This window comes from Haliotis rubra, unplaced genomic scaffold, assembly GCF_003918875.1.
Source record: "Haliotis rubra isolate DU_JTF1 unplaced genomic scaffold, ASM391887v1 Scf85, whole genome shotgun sequence".
In the NCBI taxonomy this organism is placed as follows: domain Eukaryota; kingdom Metazoa; phylum Mollusca; class Gastropoda; order Lepetellida; family Haliotidae; genus Haliotis; species Haliotis rubra.
In genome coordinates, this window is record NW_025767579.1 from 1 (window position 1) to 23,833 (window position 23,833).

Genomic DNA, 23,833 nt, shown 5'->3' on the forward strand with positions numbered 1-23,833 from the left:
AAGTCCGTCTGACAACCTACTGAATGGACTGAAATGATTCTAGAAGCTGTATTAGGAGCTGGAGGACAAATGGAAACAGCAGCAGCATACGATGGCCCTGGTGTTTCTTGGGCGAGAACAATCTTTTGCATCTTGGAAAGAGATGTTGCGTTCATGCTTGACTCGTGAAATTTTGGATTGTTGTTTCCACGCTGGGCAATCTTTGGATGAAGAAGGATGATTGCCAGAACAGTTGACGCAAGAAAGATTTGTCACATAATGCGCTGTCTGCACATCTAGATCTATGGCAGGCAGCTGGGTTGCAGCATGATTTAGAGCCGTGTCCATACTTTTGACAACAGTAGCATCTTAGAGGATTTGGAATAAAAGGCATCAACCCTTAAACGACAATAACCTGCTTTGAGTGAGTCGGGACGTGTTGGAACACCAAATGTGAATAAGTAGGTATTAGTTTTGTGATTTCATTGTCTTTCCTGATAGTAAATCGTTTCACATCAAGAACACCTTGTGAATGTAGTTCTGAAATTATATCACACACATTCATATCTGACAGGCATCGCCAACATCGTGGACAATTCCTTTACAGGTGTTTAAAGTTCTATGAGGTGAAACCTCGACAGAAACGTTGGCCAGTGACTTTGTAGAAAGTAGAATTTGTGATTGGATTTGCTTTTTGCATTCGATAAGCAGATGTCCCGATCGAAGCTTTTTGACCTCTTTTACATCACCAGCTAAGCCTTCAATGCCCTTTGCGATGGCAAAGGGATTTAATTGAGAGGACTGCCATCAGGGAACACATAACAAAGAAATCAATGTTGTTTTGAGATAATAAAATATCATCATCTGATGATTTTTTTGTGGGGGTGCCATGGTTATATCAAATATGATTCACCCTCCTAGCTCCCCACCTACCATGGAGTGTCTACATGGACGATGCCATAAGTCTGTGGCACCAAGGATACTAGGAGGGTATACTCAAGCAGGAATATATCTTGAAAAGTATAAGTCCTACCGGATTGGCCTATGAGCCACCGCCTTCTGGCACCAGCATCTAGGCAATTTTTCAAATTTGAAAATCTATTTATCATATAACAAAGAGCAACAAACAAGTCAGTAATGTCAGCACCCACCACGAGGAGGTGGCTCTTCACGGGTGCCCTCTCCCAAAAAGAAACGCAATAGCAATTTCATGTAGCAATGAATTAAAACGTGATTCATTTTACAAAGGTTTTGCTCTGTTTATAAGTCCTATGGTGTTTATGTTTTGAAACATCACAACAAAACGCACCCTCCGTAAAATACCCGTATTTAAAAGCATGATTTTCAATTTCGGCGTGTAGTGTCACAGAATACACAATTCACATGCAATGCACGTGAAAGTTGGGGATCAGATAGTCTCAATGATTGGTATAAAAGGTTGATCGCTGTCTGTCGATTATTCACTGTATTTGGAACATTGTTGACGAACGCAAAATGCCACGTCTAAGTGAAGCCAACCGTCATATCGCAATTGGTTTGCTCGAAGCTGGCCAATCTCGACGTGCAGTTGCCCAACGAATGAATGTTCACCAAAGTACCATTTCAAGGCTCTGGGAGAGATATCGCCCGCAGAATGCGGTAGCAGATGCCCCTCGTAGTGGGCGACCTCGAGCGACCACTGCAGCGCAGGATCCCTACATCCGGGTACATCACCTGCGTCATCGAACAGCTACGGCGACCAGTACCGCTCGTGCACAATACCCGGATTGAGGAGGCTTTCTGCAGAGACCGTCAGGAACAGGTTGAGAGGCTGGTTTACGTGCCAGAAGATCTTATTTACGGTGCCTGTGCTTCGACAACAACATCGTGGACATCGACGCGCAGGTGATGTACCGGATGTAGGGATCCTGCGCTGCGGTGGTAACCTGTTCGACGGTCTACGAGGGGCATCTGCTACCGCATTCTGCGGGCGTCGAGGAGATATCTCCCAGAGCCTTGAAATGGTACTTTGGTGAACATTCTATCTTCGTTGGGCAACTGCACGTCGATGGATTGGCCAGCTTCGAGCAAACCAATTGCGATATGACGGTTGGCTTCACTTAGACGTGGCATTTTGCGTTCGTCAACAATGTTCAAATACAGTGAATAATCGACAGACAGCGATCAACCTTTTATACCAATCATTGAGACTATCTGATCCCCAACTTTCACGTGCATTGCATGTGAATTGTGTATTCTGTGACACTACACGCCGAAATTGAAAATCATGCTTTTAAATACGGGTATTTTACGGAGGGTGCGTTTTGTTGTGATGTTTTCAAAACATAAACACCATAGGACTTATAAACAGAGCAAAACCTTTTGTAAAATGAATCACGTTTTAATTCATTGCTACATGAAATTGCTATTGCGTTTCGTTTTTTGGGAGAGGGCACCCGTGAAGAGCCACCACTCGTGGTGGGTGCTGACATTACTGACTTGTTTGTTGCTCTTTGTTATATGATAAATGATTTTCAAATTTGAAAAATTGCCAGATGCTGGTGCCAGAAGGCGGTGGCTCATAGGCCAATCGGTAGGACTTATACTTTTCAAGATATATTCTGCTTGAGTATACCCTCCTAGTATCCTTGGTGCCACAGACTTATGGCATCGTCCATGTAGACGCTCCATGGTAGGTGGGGAGCTAGGAGGGTGAATCATATTTGATATAACCATGGCACCCCACAAAAAAATCATCAGATGATGATATTTTATTATCTCAAAACAACATTGATTTCTTGTTATGTGTTCCCCTGATGGCAGTCCTCTCAAAATTAAATCCCTTTGCCATCGCAAAGGGCATTGAAAACTTAGCTGGTGATGTAAAGAGGTCAAAAGCTTCGATCGGGACATCTGCTTATCGAATGCAAAAGCAAATCCAATCACAAATTCTACTTTCTACAAAGTCACTGGCCAACGTTTCTGTCGAGGTTTCACCTCATAGAACTTTAAACACCTGTAAAGGAATTGTCACGATGTTGGGCGATGCCTGTCAGATATGAATGTGATGATATAATTTCAGAACTACATTCACAAGGTGTTCTTGATGTGAAACGATTTACTATCAGGAAAGACAATGAAATCACAAAACTAATACCTACTTATTCACATTTGGTGTTCCAACACGTCCCGACTCACTCAAACAGGTTATTGTCGTTTAAGGGTTGATGCCTTTATTCCAAATCCTCTAAGATGCTACTGTTGTCAAAAAGTATGGACACGGCTCTAAATCATGCTGCAACCCAGCTGCCTGCCATAGATCTAGATGTGCAGACAGCGCATTATGTGACAAATCCCTTCTTCGCGTCAACTGTTCTGGCAATCATCCTTCTTCATCCAAAGATTGCCCAGCGTGGAAACAACAATCCAAAATTTCACGAGTCAAGCATGAACGCAACATCTCTTTCAAGATGCAAAAGATTGTTCTCCCAGAAACACCAGGGCCATCGTATGCTGCTGCTGTTTCCATTTTGTCCTCAGCTCCTAATACAGCTTCTAGAATCATTTCAGTCCATTCAGTAGGTTGTCAGACGGACTTAACATGGACTGTCCTCTGCTCAGTATTGCTTTCTGCTAAAATCCCAGAAAAACCGTCTCATCGGACATCTGCTTCACAAACAACGATTCAGCCTTCAAATGGAAAGAAACCCAATGCAAATGTCAATTATTCGAAGCAAAGCAACGTTCTGATCGTACACAGAGAAAATACTGTTTTCTGTTCAATAAGTTTGGGGTGTTTGAGGACATGGATATTTCCTCTCCTCAGAGCACCCGCTCCGGAGTCATTCTCCAAAGAAAAGACCGTGAGCGGTCTCCTTTAACTCCACCATAATGTCTAACCGTACATTGGTACAGTGGAATTGTAGAGGTCTTAGGAACAATTTTAATGATTTACAACTATTAATTCAAGATTTTAAACCATCGGCTATCTGTTTACAAGAAACATACTATAAAGACACTGACAAATTTGATGTAAGAGGGTATACTTCTTATAATGTCTTTTCACCTCCTGGAGCTACAGCTACTGGAGGTTCTTCAATCCTGATGAAACGTGGTGTCATCCATAGCCCTGTCCCTCTTACTACTCCCCTTCAAGCTGTTGCTGTCCGTGTAACTTTGCACGTTGTTATTACATTGTGTTCTCTGTATCTTCCACCGTCCTCGTCTCTCCAACAGTCTGAACTTCAAGCTCTCTATGACCAACTCCCCCAGCCCTGTATTATCATGGGCGATTTAAATGGACACAATCCTCTTTGGGGTAGTTCTCAGACAAATACGAAAGGGAAGCTCTTGGAAGATTTTATTTCTAATAATAACTTATGTATATTTAATGATGGATCAGCCACTTATTTACATCCTGGATTTGGAACTTATTCTGCACTTGATCTGTCTCTTACAGATCCCAACATTTATAACGAATATGAATGGTCAGTCCACGATGACCTGTGTGGAAGTGACCATTTCCCACAATACTTTCAGCTATAAACCCGAATGTTGATCCACCTGCCACAAGGTGGATTTTTAGAAAACCAACTGGCCATTATTTAAAAACACTGTGTACTGGCAGCTTGAAATCTGAATTTTTGTACAATGCTCTAGATCCAATGCAGTTATTCTCTGATACACTAAAGACTATTGCTGATGAAACTATACCTAAGTCCTCTGCAATTCCACATATTCGTAAACCATGGTTTAATAATGACTGTAAACAGGCCAGAAAGAATAGGAAAAAGGGCAGAAAAATATTTTCGCCGACATCCTACAGTCCATTATTTAGATAATGTTAAAATTTTAAATGCCAAGGCTCGACGTGCATTTAAACAAAATAAGCGTCAATCTTGGCGAAACTATGTTTCAAAATTAATTCCCGCACACCGATGTCAAGGTGTGGAACATGATTCAACGAATAAAAGGCAAAGGCTCAAAATCTACTGTCCACCATTTGAAGGATGGTGACAATTTATTGACGGATAAGGCTGATATTGCCAATAAGCTTGGTGACACTCTCGCCAAACATTCTTCTTCGTCAATTATGTCCCCGAATTTCAAACATACCAGAAACAACAGGAGAAGAAGCGACTTAATTTTACGTCGGATAATGGCGAAGACTATAACGAATTATTTTCATTACATGAGCTCCACACTGCCCTTGAGCAAGCTCATGATACGGCAACAGGGGCTGATGATATCCATTATCAGCTCTTGAAGCATTTTGCCAGAATCATGTCTGGAAACGCTGCTAAATATTTTTGATACAATATGGACCTCAGGGAATTTCCCGACTTCCTGGCGTAATGCCATTGTAGTCCCCATTCCAAAACCTGGCCGGGATCATACTGATCCGTCTAATTACAGACCAATCTCTTTAACGAGTTGTGTTTGTAAAACCATGGAACGTATGGTGAATAATAGATTAACTTGGTATCTTGAAACCAATAACCTTATAACAAATATTCAATGTGGTTTCATGAAAAACCGTAGTACCACTGATCATTTGGTACGTTTAGAATCCTTTGTTAAAAATGCTATAGTCAATAAACAACATGCTGTATCAATTTTCTTTGATCTTGAGAAAGCTTATGATACGACCTGGAAGCATGGCATTTTAAAGGATTTACATGATTTTGGTTTGAGAGGCCGTTTGCCTCTTTTTATATCACAATTTTTAAAAGACAGGCAATTTCAAGTCCGAGTGGGTTCTACCCTGTCTGACCATTATAATCAGGATCAGGGTGTTCCACAAGGAAGTATTTTGTCTGTCACATTATTTAGCATTAAGATTAACAGTTTATCCAAGGTTTTAAACGATTCAATTGATGGATCACTTTTTGTGGATGATTTTAATATTTCTTGTCGCGGTAAAAATATGCATACTATTGAACGGCAACTGCAGTTGTGTTTAAATAAAATAAATAAATGGTGTCTTGAAAACGGCTTTACATTTTCTAAATCCAAAACTAATTGTATACATTTCTGCCGTAAATATAAGCCTCATAAGGACCCAGAACACTCTTTAAATGGCACTCCCATCAAAGTTGTAAAGGAGGCCAAATTCTTGGGCCTAATTTTCGATTCCCATTTAACATTCCTGCCACATATTAAATCCCTTAAAGCTAAATGCCTGAAGGCACTCGATTTGTTAAAGGTTGTTTCCAACTCAAAGTGGGGAGGGGATCAAGCTACGCTCCTACACCTTTACAGATCACTATTCCGCTCGAAGCTTGATTATGGCTCCATCGTATATGGTGGAGCCTGTAAAAGCAACCTAAAACTCTTAGATTCGGTCCACCACCAAGGCCTAAGACTTTGTCTTGGGTCTTTTTAGAACCTCTCTATTGATAGTCTCTATGTTGAGGCTGATGAGCCATCCCTTACCCATCTTTACAGTATATAACAAAACTCTATTCTAACGAGTCTAATCCTGCATTTAACTGTGTTTTCAATCCTTCTTATGAGGGGTTGTACAACAAAAGCCTTCTCTTGTTCCGCCTCTTGGTTTAAGAATTAAACCATTTCTTTCTGCTGCCGGCATTGAGCTGGAAAATATATCTCCTTCCGTCTTCTTTCTTCTCCTCCTTGGCAACTGGTGAGGGCCTGAAGTTGACCTAACTCTGACAAAGTTTAAGAAATCTGAAACTATTGAATTACAGTATAAACAAGAATATAATCAATTAAAAATCAAATATAATACATGCAAATCCTTCTTTACAGATGGGTCCAAGGACGGTGGCGCAGTGGCATGTGCCACTGTCATTGGATCCAGAACAATATCTTCTAGAATACCGGATAACAGCTCTATATTTACAGCAGAAGCAAACGCCATCTTAACAGCTCTTAAATATATTCAAAGACATCCCAAACGTAAACAATATATAATCTATTCAGATTCTCTTTCTTGCCTTCAGGCTATTAAAAATCTCTCTTGCAAACATCCACTTTTAATTGAAATAATCGAATTATATAATGATCTTGCTACTGGCCAATGCGACATCGTCTTTTGTTGGTTACCCAGCCACGTTGGCATTTCTGGGAACACAATGGCCGATCTTGCTGCCAAGGCAGCACTCAACGAATCTGTGACACCACTTTTAATTCCATACTCTGATTACAAAGCTAGCATTAGAACTTACATCCGTGATCTGATGCAGAAGACGTTGGACACCCAAGTAGGTATTAATAAATTACATGCAATAAAACCCTACATTGGTTACACCTACTTGGGTTGTCAGTCCAGATTTGAGGAGGTCATCATACGACGATGTCGTATTGGCCACACAAGATATACTCATGAGTACCTATTGAAAGGTGAGGATCCTCCGTTTTGTATCCCTTGTGATGAGAGAACCACGGTCAAGCATGTCCTGCTTGACTGTCTTGAATTCTCCACCATAAGGGATAGATATTTTACTGTCAAAACAGTAAAGGACCTTTTAAGTAATGTTAATTATCATTTAATCATTGATTTTTTTTAAAGAGATAGACTTGTTAAATGAATTTTGATATATGTTTTGTAAATAGATGAGGTTTTATAATCTGTAGTTCAGATTTTCAACTAAGATTGTTAGTTGCTGTATCCTCAAGAGGGGTTGAAGTAGCGTAAAATTATTGTCCTCCTGAGAGGGTACGTAAGTCCCAAAAACTTTCAAAGTAAATTTAGGCTTGCCACGGTTTTAATCGTAAAATATGTGTGCTTTTAATTTATGGCTAGATTTCTCTTCTGTCGCCAATGGCTGGGGATGGTGTAAATCCATCTAGGGTCCATGCAGGTAGCAAAAGTATTGTAAGTCCCCATGGTCCCTGGTATGGTGATCTACCTTCAGTTATTGGCGATTTATAGCCCATTTTTATACTGTATTGTTTTTCCCCTATAGTTAAAACGTTTTAGATTTAATTACTAGTTTTACATACATATCTGTGATATTCTAGTTGTTTTACTGTCCTTCGTGGGCAGGTTTTTTATAATATACGTATACTTCATTTCAATATCAAATGTTCTCGTCACGATATGGCTGAAATATTGCCGATGTGACGTTAAATATTAACTCACTCACTCACTTTTCGGGAGAGTATATATAGAGGATATTATATGAGTGTCCATGTCATACTATGTTTACAACACAAGTGCCTAAATGTTGGTATTTCCCGAGCGAGAAGCGAGGGACATACCGATATTTCGGCACCAGTGTCGTAAACATAGTATATGGGCAGGAATATAATATTCTGTTTATTACCGAAGTCGTCAAATTGAGGAAAGTAAACCCAACTCTACTTTCAAACATGGGCTGGTTACCCGCTGGCTACCCGCTGTCGCCGCATGTAGAACGCAACTTCACAGAAGAAACGTGACGTCATAGCATTGTTCATGACGTCACGTCACCATGACAAAGTGATAGTTTGACCTAGGGCAACGTATGAAAAATATGAACCCCGATATTTATGAACCCCGATAGGTAATAAAATTACACATGTGATTGTGTGCATGACCCACGTTGCTACACATTGCGACCTTGTTGATTCCTGATTGTCTGTGCGGACACTCTACACCTGACCTCCTTAATTGGCGGATCAAATATAAATGCCAATCTTACTCTACATCTGAACAACTGGCTGCAAGTGGAAGTCGCAAATCTGTTGCGGAGATGACGTGACTTGATATGTACGCCATCTTGGTGTGACGTCACATGCAATGACAAAGGGCTTGGTCGATCTGCAATGGTTCCCAGGAGTTAGTGCAACTGCTGCAACTGACAGTCCAGCATCGAGCCTACTCATGGTAGGCTTTTGATAATAAAAACTTGCACTTGTTGGTGCGTTTCCCTCTTGGCAATGTCTGCGTGATTGCATTCCAGTGCACGTGCGATCACTTAGATGATTACGTGACCCGCTGCATGTGACCGCATGTGACTATCGGTCGTCAGTACCATGTTCACGCTGCTTACAAATTATTGGCCAAACAAGGAGCGAAAAACATTTACCCCCCATCCCTCCCACCTCAGATTTATGTGGTTGTCCAGTTCCTACCTTTGTTGAGCATATTTCCATTTCTGTGCAATCAAGACAATTATTTCCTCCCCGAATGAATCTAAGTGCATGTGACTAACACGTTGCCCTAGACCGGAACAGTCTGAATGAATGTTACACAAAGGTCAGATGAAGAATAAAAAATAAGACTTGAGAAGTTTTATTTGTTTTCGTATGTTAATTGTGAAAAAGCATTCAAATAAATAATTATTGCCCATATATTATTAAAAGGAACCGCCAAATTCAATATGGCTTTCAATGTGATGTCATAAATAACATAAGACGTACCAGATTTTACTTTTGTTTTTGCCTCATTCCAGAAATTAGGAACATTGTTCAGGCATAGCTTACTGACCAAAGATGGTTCATTTACGTCTGTTATTCTTCATATCTGTACCGATATCTAGTTTGTGCGTGCGTCGAAGATACATTCAACAACATACAGCACGGGTCAAAATAGGTAATCTGGGAATTGCCATCCGCGTGCTCTGTAAAGAATAATTTCAAGAATATTTCGCAACAGCGTTATCTTTTTTGGTTTTGTGTAATCAGTCAGATGTTACAATCTGCACAGATAACAATGTGGGAGTGTACCAAACCCAGTATATAAATCAGCACTGTAATTATGCAGAAGAATTTTGTCAGAAATGATTGGGACAATGGGGCTTTTGTACCTGTTGGTGTTGTTTTCGTTGGTTTCAGGTAGGCATTTTTACATGCTGTCGTATTTACTTACAGTCCGTCAAGCTAACTTTTGGACCATGTGTTTTGCAAGCTACCTTTAAACAACAGAAGGTATCCAACTTTAATTGGCATAGTTAATAATGATATCTCACGACCTAATTGCGTGTTGAATTTGTGGAAGTTGTGGGCCCGTTGGAATTTAGATTCCGTGTGAATGAATGATTCACGAATCCGAAACCTTTCATATGTGGAAGCGTTTGTAAAATGAAATATTTTCCCAGGTTTCGTTACTGGAAACTTGAACCCAACTAAACATTGTTTGTCTGGATTGTATCTACCACAAATAGTGATCTACCTTCAGTTATTGGCGATTTATAGTCCATTTTTATACTGTATTGTTTTCTCCTATAGTTATAACGTTTTAGACTTAATTACTAGTTTTACATCCATATCTGTGATATTCTAGTTGTTTTACTGTCCTTCGTCTGCAGGTATTTTATAATATACAAATATTTCATTTCAATATCACATGTTCTCGTCACGATATGGCTGAAATTTTGCCGATGTGACGTTAAATATTAACTCACTCACTCACTACCACAAATAGTCGCAAAACTGCTGATGAGCCATTAAGCAATAACCACTCACTCGCCCACTTGATGGTGTCTCCACGACATCCGGCACAATTGCAAACTATGATTCCAGTTTGCAAATCTGTCGAACTAATTCATCTATTTATCTAATTCATCTATTTCGTTCTGTGAAAGCTTATCTGTTAATGTAAACCTATTTTTCGGTTACAAACGAAGACAGTTTATGCTTATGGAGAACAGTTGAACTCTTGCTTCATTATACATACCAGTTCATACGTGTTTAGTGATCTCATTGAATTCCAGGTAATGATGGGACGTTGAATGTGACCGCTCTCTACCGGCAAGTCAACTGCACTGATCCACAGTCTATGCTCGTAGCTTCACAGAAGTGTCTTGATGCGTACAATATCCCCCTCAAAGTGGCTTCCATTCAGGAACTTGTCAACTCGTCAGATGCTTCGTATATATCGAATGTAATAACCCCGGCATATTTAGCTGATATGTGTAGGTAAGTATGGACCTGACCTACAATACTACTTATAATCATAACAAAATGTATTCTTGTCCTACCAGTGACGGTGGATAGAGTTTGATAAGGATAAAGAAGGAAAAACGATACATTTAATATTTGAAATGCTACTATAGACTCTAATTGTAACGATGACTTGCTCTCAGTGAGTGCTTCGGAATCGATGGCATTCCACTTCATTCTGTATCTGACTGGTATTTCCGCCCCTGTATGGTGTAGACGTGCATGAACGAGCTCTGAGAAGATAACGAAAGAAATCTGTTAACATCGGCGATAGAACCAATCGGAATATACAAAAAGTGTCAAATAATCATTGATATAAGCCTCTTTACCGTTCTAACTGACATTTTGTGACACTTTATCCATTAAAACTTCCGTTGTGTACCGTTATGTGAATCTCACCAGTGAAACTGTGTGACACCCTCATGGAGGCCAGTGGATACACTGACGCCGTCCTAACTCAACAGCACAGCTGTAAGTGCTCCTTTATCTAAAAGACATAAAACAGACAATAATGGTACAGGATGCATGGAGAAAACTTCAAACTCCGACCAGGTAAGTAATGTTGAAATTCTAAAGGATATAAAAGATATGAAAGAAGAAATGAAGAAAACTTTTGCTGGTCAGTTAGTTGATCTTGAACTACGGGTGACTCGAAATTTAACACAGTCATTGAAAGAAGAACCTTCGAGACTGAAAGAAGACCTAGAAACCCAAACTGATTCACTAAAAGTAAAATTTCAGAGGCTGAGCACGGATTATTTGTTGAACGAGAGAAGTACGGAGAAGCTGTCGGTCAGTTATCAGACTGCATGACAAAACTTGAGAAACTGTCGACTGACATGGTTAAATCCCGTGGAGACAATGTGAAATGTGGTGTGGTCATGTACAATCTCCCCGTATCCAAACGGGAACGAGACGATGAGAATGTGCTCTGCAACCGTGTAAACCAAGTCCTCAGAGACGGCCTCAAGTTGAGCGACGTACGCGCTGTCCATGCGGTAAGGAAAACCCGTCAAGATAACAAACCAGAACCAGTCATGATAACGCTAGAGACGGTAGAACAAAAGAAGAAACTGCTATCTAACAAAAGGAACCTGAAACAAAGTAAAAAGCTCTCCAATGTTTATATCGACGCCACGCTGGCTCAACAAGAACTCGCAGCAAGAGCCAACATGCAGACGATTCTCAATGAGCTTGGGAAATCCCAAGCTTTCAAATTCCATGAAAACCGAATGGTACCAGCAAAACCTAAAGACTAGGACATTTTGCGGCTGGGATTCTGGAATGTTGGCGGTTGGGCTCAGAGGGACAGAGATAACAGCGAATTCAGAGAAACTGTTTTATTGAATCTGAATTATGATGTTGTAGGTGTATGTGAGACGTTCCTACAGAGGAACTCGTCATTGTCTCTCCCTGGTTACAGATGGTTTGGTAGTAACCGACGTAAGATACATCACCTAGCTAAACGAGGTTCTGGAGGTGTAGGAGCCTTCTTAAAGATACATTTCTCCGAGATTTTAACATTGTTCTTTTAGATAACGATGACGACGATCAGCTATGGTCTAAGTTATCATCAAAGTGCGGAATGATTTTAGTATTGTGTTGTGTGTTTGCTACCTGCCCCCTGCTTATTCATCACGTATATACGATGAAGAATTTTTTTTCAACGTGTTTTAGAGAATTTATACACATACCAAATCGATGGTGTGTTGTGCATATGTGGTGATCTAAATGCGCGCGTTGGAGACGAGTGTGACTTTTTTCAAGGTGTGGAGAAGATACCCGACAGAGAGGTGATTGACCAGACAGTTAATGCACACGGAGGACTATGTATCGACTTTCTGATTGAAGGTAATATGTGCATGTTGAATGGACGCCTGGGTTCTCAAGACTTTACTTTCATTAAGAATGGCGCCTTGGTAGTAGATTACGTGATAACGGCATATGAGCATATTAATTATTTTAAAACCTTTAATGTGATTACCATGTCCTCAGTCATCAACGGTATTATTATGCCAAGATGTGTTCCCGACCACTCTATCTTATGTTCGGAACTGTGGGTAAATATGTGAATAATGATGATGATATAGGTAGTGGCAGTGAGTGCGACAGCGGTAGATTTGAGTGTAAACGATATGTTGGTAGTAAGGTTACAGCATCTTTTCTTTAGGGTGATGAGGTTATTATTAAACTTGAATCACAACTTAACGCTCAGCATGATGTTAAAGCAGTTTATTCAGAATTTCTAAGCTTTATATACACAGAATTAGACAAAGTTGCAGTAGGTAAGCCTAAGAGTAATAATTCACGCAATTGTAAATCCATGTATAAGCCTAATTGGTCTTTAGAACTACAACTTCAATGGGATGAGGTCAAGGTCTCAGAAAGGGCGTGGCTGGGCTGCAAACCTTCTGTTAAGAGGAAAGGTCTTAAACATGTATTTGTATCTGAAAGGAAAATCGTTGATAAGCAGTTAAGAAGGGAATATAAGGTCTCAGAAAGGGCGTGGCTGGGCTGCAAACCTTCTGTTAAGAGGAAAGGTCTTAAACATGTATTTGTATCTGAAAGGGAAATCTTTGATAAGCAGTTAAGAAGGGCTAAGGTTCTGTTTTAGCTAGAGGAACAACAACGGTTGCTAGATAAACATGCAGATAGGGACTCTCGAATTTTCTGGAGGACTTTTGGTAGAATAGGCATTTCTAGTGATAGACTTAATAGTGAGTGAGTGAGTTTAGTTTTACGCCGCACTCAGCAATATTCCAGCTACATGGCGGCGGTTTGTAAGTAATCGTGTCTGGACCTGACAATCCAGTGATCAACAGCATGAACATCGATCTGCGCAATTGGGAACCAATGACATGTGTCAACCAAGTCAGCGAGCCTGACCACCCTATCCTGTTAGTCGCCTTTTACGACAAGCATGGGTTACTGAAGGTTCATTCTAACCCGCACCTTCACGGGTAGACTTAATAGTATCCCTTGGCAGGTAGTGAGTGATGGCGAGGTGTACACGGATAGAGCAACTGTTCTTGGTAGATGGCAGGATGACTTTTCTCTTCTTTTCTCAGATGCTGATTATTTCTTCTTTTAACAACGCTCACCTACAACATGTCAACAGTGAAATAGACAAGGGTCATGTGACCCGCCCACACGTTGACACTAGTGACCTGGATTTGCCCATTCTCCTCAGTGAGGTGGAACATGCGGTTGCACGTGCTAGGCGTGGAAAGGCAGCAGGTCCAGACTGTTTACCAGCAGAGGCATTAAAAAAATAAATCATGTATTAAAATCCTGCATAAAATTTTAGTTTTTTGTTTCGAGTTTAACACTGTCCCCGACATTTGGCGTCATAGCTTTATTAGTCCAATCAAGAAACCTGATTCTGATCCACGTGATCCACTTGGATACCGGGGTATTTCCTTGTTGTCTGTCCCATGTAAGATCTATTCGGACATTCTGAACGTTAGACTTGTTAGTTGGTTGGAAAGGAATAGTTTCTTAATGGAAGAACAAAATGGCTTCCGTTCGGGTCGAGGGACGCAAGAACATATCTACAGCTTGTATTCAGTCCTTAAAAATAGGAATAGTAATAAGCAGTCTACCTTCGTTTATTTTATTGATGCCATGAAGGCCTTTGATAAAGTTAACAGGCAATGTTTATGGTTTAAACTACTTCATTTGGGAAGTAATGGGAAGTTTCTACATGCAGTTCAGGCTATGTATGATAACACTTCTGGAAGTGTTCTAGTTAATAACGAATACACACATGCTTTTGAAATTCAATCTGGAGTCCGCCAAGGGTGCACATATCTCCGACGTTATTCTCAGTGTATATTAACGATCTTGCTGCTGAAATTAAAAGCTTAGGATGTGGTATTGACATCGATGGAGTAATGCTGGGTCTTCTCCTTTATGCTGACGATATTGCTTTGATGGCCCCGGATGAGTTGTCACTACAGAGAATGTTAGATGTTGTGTCTGATTGGTGCTCATGGTGGCGTATTATGGTACATATTCAGAAAACTAAAGTTGTTCACTATCGTCCCTCTTCTATTGCCAGGTCAAGTTTTACATTCAATATTGGTTTTAATGTTTTGGAATATAACTCTGCCTATAAGTATCTTGGAATTTGGCTACAGGAAAATCTCGATTTAAACTTTACAGCTAAAGAGATAGCAAAATCGGCCAGTCATGCCCTTGGAGTAATTATTTGCAAATTTAGGTCAGTAGGTGGCATGACTTACAATGTTTATAATACGCTGTATAATAATTTAGTTCAGCCTATATTGACCTATGGCGCTGCCATATGGGTCACAAAACAGTTTAGTTGCATTAACGCAGTTCAAAACCATGCCTGCAGATTTTTCTTGGGAGTCGGTTGTAAAACACCTAATTTAGTAGTCAGAGGAGAGATGGGGTGGAGCAGTCCTTTCTGTAAGCAAAAATGGAAATACTTAGGTGTTGGCGTAAACTGAAGTGTATGGCAGACTCTAGATTGTCAAGTGTCATTATGCAATGGTCTCGACAGTTTAACAGCTCTTGGAGTAATTCTGTCTATGGCACACTTTCTAAATTACAGCATCCAGTTCATGACATCTATAACATGACAGGGCTTGATGTTAAATTATCTTGTGAGTGGATTCAATCTGTTGACGAACAAGAATGGTTTAGAGAATTATGGAATGATCGTGGACAGTTGAATGGAAATAAACTACGAAAGTATAGACTTTTAAAAAGTTCTGTAGTGGCTGAACCGTACGTTACACAATGAATTCCCAGATCCCACCTGACGATGACCTCATCAGCGGCGCATGGCTTGGGTCACCATGTAAGCCGATAAACAGTAGCCAGACGACTGTTGACGAAAGGTCGCTCTGACCCTAAATGGGATGACCTGAGATCATTGTTGAGCGGTAGAAAGAAGTGAGATGTGATGTTAAGATTGCAATATTGCTCAATGTTAAAAAGTAGTATTGCAAAGTTATCCTCCTCGACCAACTGCATGGTTGTGTTGGGGCTGTGTTTCTGGAATGCTGCATTATCATATAGAGTATTTCATAACGTTGTTGCAAAACAACCTTGTCCTTGGTACAGCACTGTCATTTAACAAACCTTGTTCTGTTCTATAAGTATTTTGGAATTTGGCTACAGGAAAATCTCGATTTAAACTTTACAGCTAAAGAGATAGCAAAATCGGCCAGTCATGCCCTTGGCGTAATTATTTGCAAATTTAGGTCAGTAGGTGGCATGACTTACAATGTTTATAATACGCTGTATAATAATTTAGTTCAGCCTATATTGACCTATGGCGCTGCCATATGGGTCACAAAACAGTTTAGTTGCATTAACGCAGTTCAAAACCATGCCTGCAGATTTTTCTTGGGAGTCGGTTGTAAAACACCTAATTTAGTAGTCAGAGGAGAGATGGGGTGGAGCAGTCCTTTCTGTAAGCAAAAAATGGAAATACTTAGGTGTTGGCGTAAACTGAAGTGTATGGCAGACTCTAGATTGTCAAGTGTCATTATGCAATGGTCTCGACAGTTTAACAGCTCTTGGAGTAATTCTGTCTATGGCACACTTTCTAAATTACAGCATCCAGTTCATGACATCTATAACATGACAGGGCTTGATGTTAAATTATCTTGTGAGTGGATTCAATCTGTTGACGAACAAGAATGGTTTAGAGAATTATGGAATGATCGTGGACAGTTGAATGGAAATAAACTACGAACGTATAGACTTTTAAAAAGTTCTGTAGTGGCTGAACCGTACGTTACACAATGAATTCCCAGATCCCACCTGACGATGACCTCATCAGCGGCGCATGGCTTGGGTCACCATGTAAGCCGATAAACAGTAGCCAGACGACTGTTGACGAAAGGTCGCTCTGACCCTAAATGGGATGACCTGAGATCATTGTTGAGCGGTAGAAAGAAGTGAGATGTGATGTTAAGATTGCAATATTGCTCAATGTTAAAAAGTAGTATTGCAAAGTTATCCTCCTCGACCAACTGCATGGTTGTGTTGGGGCTGTGTTTCTGGAATGCTGCATTATCATATAGAGTATTTCATAACGTTGTTGCAAAACAACCTTGTCCTTGGTACAGCACTGTCATTTAACAAACCTTGTTCTGTTCTATAAGTATTTTGGAATTTGGCTACAGGAAAATCTCGATTTAAACTTTACAGCTAAAGAGATAGCAAAATCGGCCAGTCATGCCCTTGGCGTAATTATTTGCAAATTTAGGTCAGTAGGTGGCATGACTTACAATGTTTATAATACGCTGTATAATAATTTAGTTCAGCCTATATTGACCTATGGCGCTGCCATATGGGTCACAAAACAGTTTAGTTGCATTAACGCAGTTCAAAACCATGCCTGCAGATTTTTCTTGGGAGTCGGTTGTAAAACACCTAATTTAGTAGTCAGAGGAGAGATGGGGTGGAGCAGTCCTTTCTGTAAGCAAAAAATGGAAATACTTAGGTGTTGGCGTAAACTGAAGTGTATGGCAGACTCTAGATTGTCAAGTGTCATTATGCAATGGTCTCGACAGTTTAACAGCTCTTGGAGTAATTCTGTCTATGGCACACTTTCTAAATTACAGCATCCAGTTCATGACATCTATAACATGACAGGGCTTGATGTTAAATTATCTTGTGAGTGGATTCAATCTGTTGACGAACAAGAATGGTTTAGAGAATTATGGAATGATCGTGGACAGTTGAATGGAAATAAACTACGAACGTATAGACTTTTAAAAAGTTCTCTAGTGGCTGAACCGTACGTTACACAATGAATTCCCAGATCCCACCTGACGATGACCTCATCAGCGGCGCATGGCTTGGGTCACCATGTAAGCCGATACACAGTAGCCAGACGACTGTTGACGAAAGGTCGCTCTGACCCTAAATGGGATGACCTGAGATCATTGTTGAGCGGTAGAAAGAAGTGAGATGTGATGTTAAGATTGCAATATTGCTCAATGTTAAAAAGTAGTATTGCAAAGTTATCCTCCTCGACCAACTGCATGGTTGTGTTGGGGCTGTGTTTCTGGAATGCTGCATTATCATATAGAGTATTTCATAACGTTGTTGCAAAACAACCTTGACCTTGGTACAGCACTGTCATTTAACAAACCTTGTTCTAGGAATCCTGACACTTACCAGAAAGCGCGAGTGCGTGTGAACAACATACTCTCTAAATGTATTAACCAGACCCAGATGCTACCTTCAGAGCTGAATAAGAAGTGGCAAGACAATCTCTGCGCCAACTTGGGCAGTGAGTATAGAGTATATATTTATGTACCACTTCGACGGATTTAATTTAAATAATTTTTTCCGCATGCTTTATTATAAATATTGGTTTCATTTCCAATTGGAACAGAATATAGAAAATTACACGAGGGAATATCACAGGTGTCACAAAGCATCGACAGTTCAAGGAAGTAAGACAATCAAGTAGGCAATAGACCCATGGACCATGAACCAGATCAAGTATATAAAAACGACGTTAAATGAAACATCTTAGTGAATTATTTATGAAAAATGTGGATGTAAGATTTCTATTTGGTACGTTTTCGTAATTTGAACAATCAAAATTAGGAATTGTACTTTCCTATCAGCAGCTACAAGACCAAAGAAATTCATTAATGTCGCCTTATTAGAGAGATGTCGATGTTATATACTGTAAATATACGCATATATCTCAGAAAATATATATCGCTTTTATAGAAGTCACCGAACCCATATAGGATAAGTTTCAATGCCCTTTCCATAATCTTACGAAATCTCAAGAGTATACTTTAGCACTTGTTTCAAGACTGGATATTCTTTTGCACTGACGTTTTCTATTTATGGATCACTGTCAAGCATGTCGACCACAGTGACCAGCGAAACGTGAACGTATACTGTTCCACCAGTGGAACAATCATATGCAAGGGCATTTTCACGAAGAAAAAATACAGGCACATATCTTGAAGTAAAATAGCGGATATACACAAAAGCGTGAACATTGCTGGACATGCACAGAAAGTTGACTTCTGGAGTAAGTCTTCTAGATAAGAGGTTACAAGATATACTAACCCAAAAAAGAAATGCATAGGCCAGAAATCTGTTGCGAAAATGTTGTATTTAAAACATGTATAACTCGTCCACAAATAGTCTTTAGAGCATGAATGTTTACATCAGTTCAGAAGAAGGAATTGTCTATACAACCAAGTGGATAATTTTATATAACGGAGAGGTTGAGCACGATGGTGACGACGTAGCACGGTCCCGACGTCGGGTCTCCAGGCTTTCAGTCCAATCTCTCTCAACCTGTTCTGTACCGTTTGACCGGATATCCACCGAAATCCAGGCACCCTGGTTGCTGTGGTTTCACCCGTGGCAGTACGATCACGCAAATGTAGTACCCCGGATGTACCGATCTTGGGCTGCACTGGTGACTCGATGTCTGCCTGTACGGAGTCATTTGTTATACCTGTTTGGTTGTAACGAGCTGCAAGCCGTGATATCGTGCTCTGACTAACATTCAGACGCCTGGCAACAGAAGATTGGTAATCTCCAGAGTGCATTCTTTCAATGGTGATGTTCCGTGTCGCAGCGTCAAGACGTGGCCTAGTGATTTGACCTTGAAACTCCTTCAAAACGAATGCCGATTTCCGAAGTAATCTGGATTTTTATAGCGAGACAGTGCATGCTCTTTGCTGTTGCATTGTGGATATGCGTTTTTAATCATTGTAAGAAATCTCATCAAAATCAACATTTTCAGGTAAAGTCAATTTTTATCATGTGCAATTATGAAAAATCATATTATCACCACTTTCGTTACATGTTTTGACGATTGTTTGAACACAATAGGTAATTGATAGATTTAAAAAAATACAAAACGTCTATGCGTTTCTTTTTGGGGGATAGTATGTAACTTCAGTCCTAAATACAGAACCATTTGGCTTCTGCCTATTATGCTCAGATAAATGGTACTTTTCACTACAGTCACTGAAATAATACATTTTTGGCACTGCCCTTGTAACCCTTGGTTGTCATGACAGGCGTACTGCTCTGCGGCGTCAGGCACAAACTACGTTTTAGACAAATGTTGTAAATGGTTCTTGCTAACGGTAGGGCAGGACACTTTTACTGTTTTCGCGAACACCTGGTGTAATCACTAATTTTAAATGATCCGTTCATTTAATTTTCATAGCTATTGTTCCCTTTACACCAAAGGGAATTTTTTGCTGTTCAGTATTTAACTAAGCATTTGTTTCTGAAGAATTCAACATAACCTGCATGTTTGAAATGACGTCCAAACTAGCGGATTGCAGCTCTACCTTCAGCTACTTAACAACCAGCGATTATATTAACCTCAACATTACAGATATTGACCACAAGACAACTTGTATGTGAGTATTCCTGTTATAAAATATCTGTTCTTTAAATTATACAACTTGTGTGTATATGTGTCTCAAATAGATAAAAGGGTTTGGTGTTGAAAAACATTACTGCAATTCACATTGCCATAAACCTGATTAAATGACTGTTGGTTGTTTGCATCCTTTTCTCCACAACAGTGTTATATGTTATTTAGAATGGCATACTTATATTTATGAACAGGTTCTTAAGATATTTACCATTCCCAAGTATTCCTGGCATAAGGAATACGACCATCATATTCAGTAATGTCGTAATTAGAACATCATCCGTAATTAGTTATGACATGCATTTTTTCGGCCATCATCTACATATAACAGAGTTATAATACCTGAACATCAAATTGGAATCTTAATGTGAATAAAAGGTTGATTACCTATTGCCACTATATATGTGTGTATTAATGTCAGGTCAGAAAAGCTGTCATCAGTCTGTATTCCTTTCTGACGGTTTGATCGGTGGAACAGTCAATACTGGTGGCGGCTGAAGGAGGTAATGTGGGTGATCCACAATCACAATCATCAACAACATTATGACGTCTTTAACGCCCACATTCAAGCAGGTATGTGCTCAAAAAGCTTTTAACAAAAACATGCAAACTGTTCATTCCAAGGTCTTAAAAAGTTTTCTGTTGATATATCTTCACAGGTCGGTGGGGATCGAGGGGTAAGAAAGAGAGAGAGGAGGTGTGTTCAGGTGCGCCTCTTTTGTCCTGAAGTTTTTAGATGTCCATTTAAACTCTCGTGAAAACGGGTGAAGATAAAGTGTGCACACACACACCCCACCCCTTTCTCAATAGTGTGCTTCCGTTTCTCAAGAGTCTGCTACGTTGTTGACTGGTCCCTCGTGGCCCTTGGGTTTATGTAACATCATAAACAAACATAGAGGGTACATCAACCCATGTCCCCGTCGTGACCAGTGAACAACTTATAATATCAAGTTTCAGTCATCAATCAATAAGTCCATTGCTCACGCCAAAAACCTATGACTGTGATATAAATCTAAGTTTTCCTGTTCGTTTTCTTGTTTGTCAACACCTTAGCTGTGCCCGTGGGTTGCAACAGAATTGTAAACGTTTGAAGCCTTTCTAGTCGGGCTTTCCTCCCACGAAAATGGATACGCCGGGATATTAGGTTTTCCTCAACGACAGGCCGTCTCTGAGAATGCCCGCCAAACCGCACACCCATACCTGTGTAATCTGAAGTACAGATGTTTTGGGACAGTACAGTAACTTACGCGCAGAACACTTGCTGATTTATCAGTGGTGTGTATATGCTGAGTGGATCGCTGATGTTGATCTGGTTGGTGACGTTGGCACAGTCGACGATTTTCGGTAAAATGTCTTTGAGACAGGTTTGGTTGACCTCTTTAGCAACAATCAGTCAAATTCAGCATAGTTATGCAACGCAGTAATACAGGGCAGTACTAATAAGTCAACTTCATAGTTATCTGTTCTGACATTTATAATTATGTCTTGTCAAGATGAGAACAATATGGGTAAGGACCACAAATAGGCTTCACACATGTATGCTCATTAGATAACATTTTAGACACATTTCAATATTTTTTCCTCCAGGGAAGCGAAAGTGCATGCTACAGAACCAAGTCAAAGTAAATATATTCTATATTGAAGTATTGTTGATCTCCCGCCGTTAGCCGTACCTACTGTAATGGCCTTACTAACTGTATATTTATAAAATCATACATACTGTCCCAAGTTAGCGCAAGAATACTCCTGTGTCTTTCGTATTTTGTCTGCGGATGGAAACATGTCCTTCAGGAAGGGAGAAGGCGGTATACACTTTTTTGGAGACACGATTGCTACACACTGTCGCTTTCACATAGCTGTCAATATCCCTGAAATATGCATTTGTAATGATATGATTGGGTGGTTAGTTGTTTCATACGGTACTCGGCAATACACCAGATATATGGTGCCGGTCTGTACATAATCGAATCTGGACCACACAATCCAGATGTAACAGCATGGGTATCGATCTACGAAATTTGGATACGATGGATTGTGTCATCCACGTCAGCGATCCTGACCACCGATTCCGTTAGTTGCCTCTTAGGACAACTTACCAAAACTATGGGTTGCTAAAGACCAATTCAAACCCACAAATTCTATTAATGGAAAATATTTCACCATACAGTCGCTTTAGTATATCGATGATCTGAAATGATATTGTAGTGAAACATAATCGTATTAGCTGGGACTCCACGGTATTACCGGCATATGGCAAAACGCTTTTAAAACGGTACGTATGGTAATATTGTTTCTGAGAACCGGTGTAACAGGCCAGAGTATACCCCTGTCCCAGACTATACCCGGCTAGCCTAGATTATACCCCGGGGTATATACTGAACTAGGCCATAGTATACCCCCCTAGCCCAGATTATACCCCTACAGAAAACAAGTGATTAAGGATACTACTATAATTTTATTGTACTTCTCACACAATTAAACACTGGTTACAACATTGAAATGGTCCGATACATTTCCCAGATACAAAGCATAATCAGTGTGAGTTTTCAAGCTGAAGCTGGCAGGGTACATCAGCCATTGCATTGACTGACCAACTGCACTGTAAATATAAATTGACGAGTTTACTCAGAGCCGCCTTTAAAGTCCTGTTGTCACGTTCCCGCTGGCCGTTTGACTATAGTTTACCCCGGGGTATAATCTGGTGGGGGGTTATTCTGGGCTGCTACACCGGTATATTGGGGAAAGAACATACATGGAGTTTTTTCTGATTATCTTTATGGTCTAAATTAAAATCTACACTTTCTTTCTTTCAGAACAACTGTTTTCCTTCGTTATTCAATGGCAAAACGGCATAATGTAATGCTATAAATTGTATAAAAAGGTAAACAGAATCCATGACTAAGCAACCTAATGTTGAGATTGATGTTATCAGAACCTTAACATATATGTTTAGGAACTTACAATGTAGAAAATAGGATTGACATGCACAATTAGTGTCACTCACTGGCAAACACTTAAGTTCCCAATATATCGCAATACGTGTACCTAAATCGTAATATGATATTATATTGCAATACAATTTATTTGCCACAGCCCTAGTAACAGTTTTCTATTATAATTAGCGATTAAATATTCAAAATATGGCCCATTCAACATAGTGAATTCACTCAGAACCATTTGTGCCAAGCACGACCGTGTCGAAGTTGTTTCAGTCCACTGGATGCTTTCCAACCATTAAACAGCTTTCGTTAGTTTAAAATGTATGACTGACTGACTGACTGACTGAGTTTGGTTTTACGCCGCTTTTAGCAATATTCCAGCAACATCACGGCTGGGGACACCAGAAATGGGCTTCACACTTAAAATATATGAACTTCGACAATTCAGAAAAATACCAGAGACCCTTAAATTTTCATTTGAAAACAATTTATAAAATTGCACAATAGAGTCATGAATTTTATCTCGCCCCAATCTTCCCTTTCAATGACTTTCCAGTTTACTTATCTCTGTGCATCAATAATATATGTTTTTATTTTATTCGGAATTGCCCGTATATGCCCCTTTTCA

The 23,833-nt window shown here is 40.0% G+C and overlaps 1 protein-coding gene and 1 long non-coding RNA gene across 2 annotated transcripts; both read left to right on the forward strand.

The window, feature by feature from the left end:
- The first annotated feature begins 9,650 nt into the window (after positions 1-9,650).
- Positions 9,651-20,806, forward strand: LOC124262650. The gene is made up of 5 exons (XM_046697152.1): positions 9,651-9,741; positions 10,620-10,824; positions 17,997-18,127; positions 20,120-20,249; positions 20,688-20,806. Exons 1-5 carry the CDS (start codon positions 9,687-9,689, stop codon positions 20,722-20,724), a joined length of 558 nt encoding a protein of 185 aa, XP_046553108.1. The 5' UTR covers positions 9,651-9,686; the 3' UTR covers positions 20,725-20,806.
- LOC124262652 lies at positions 12,302-14,140 on the forward strand. Its single transcript, XR_006894663.1, has 2 exons — positions 12,302-12,699; positions 13,917-14,140. It is a non-coding gene; the product is annotated as an uncharacterized LOC124262652 (long non-coding RNA).
- Positions 20,807-23,833: the final 3,027 nt, after the last annotated feature.

Bases quoted from the DNA above. Each gene is read 5' to 3' on its own strand.
- LOC124262650 (XM_046697152.1), top strand. From the start codon at position 9,687: ATGATTGGGACAATGGGGCTTTTGTACCTGTTGGTGTTGTTTTCGTTG. The intron at 9,742-10,619 runs GTAGGCATTTTT...ATTGAATTCCAG, and splicing joins GTTGTTTTCGTTGGTTTCAG to GTAATGATGGGACGTTGAAT. The intron at 10,825-17,996 runs GTAAGTATGGAC...ACCTTGTTCTAG, and splicing joins TATTTAGCTGATATGTGTAG to GAATCCTGACACTTACCAGA.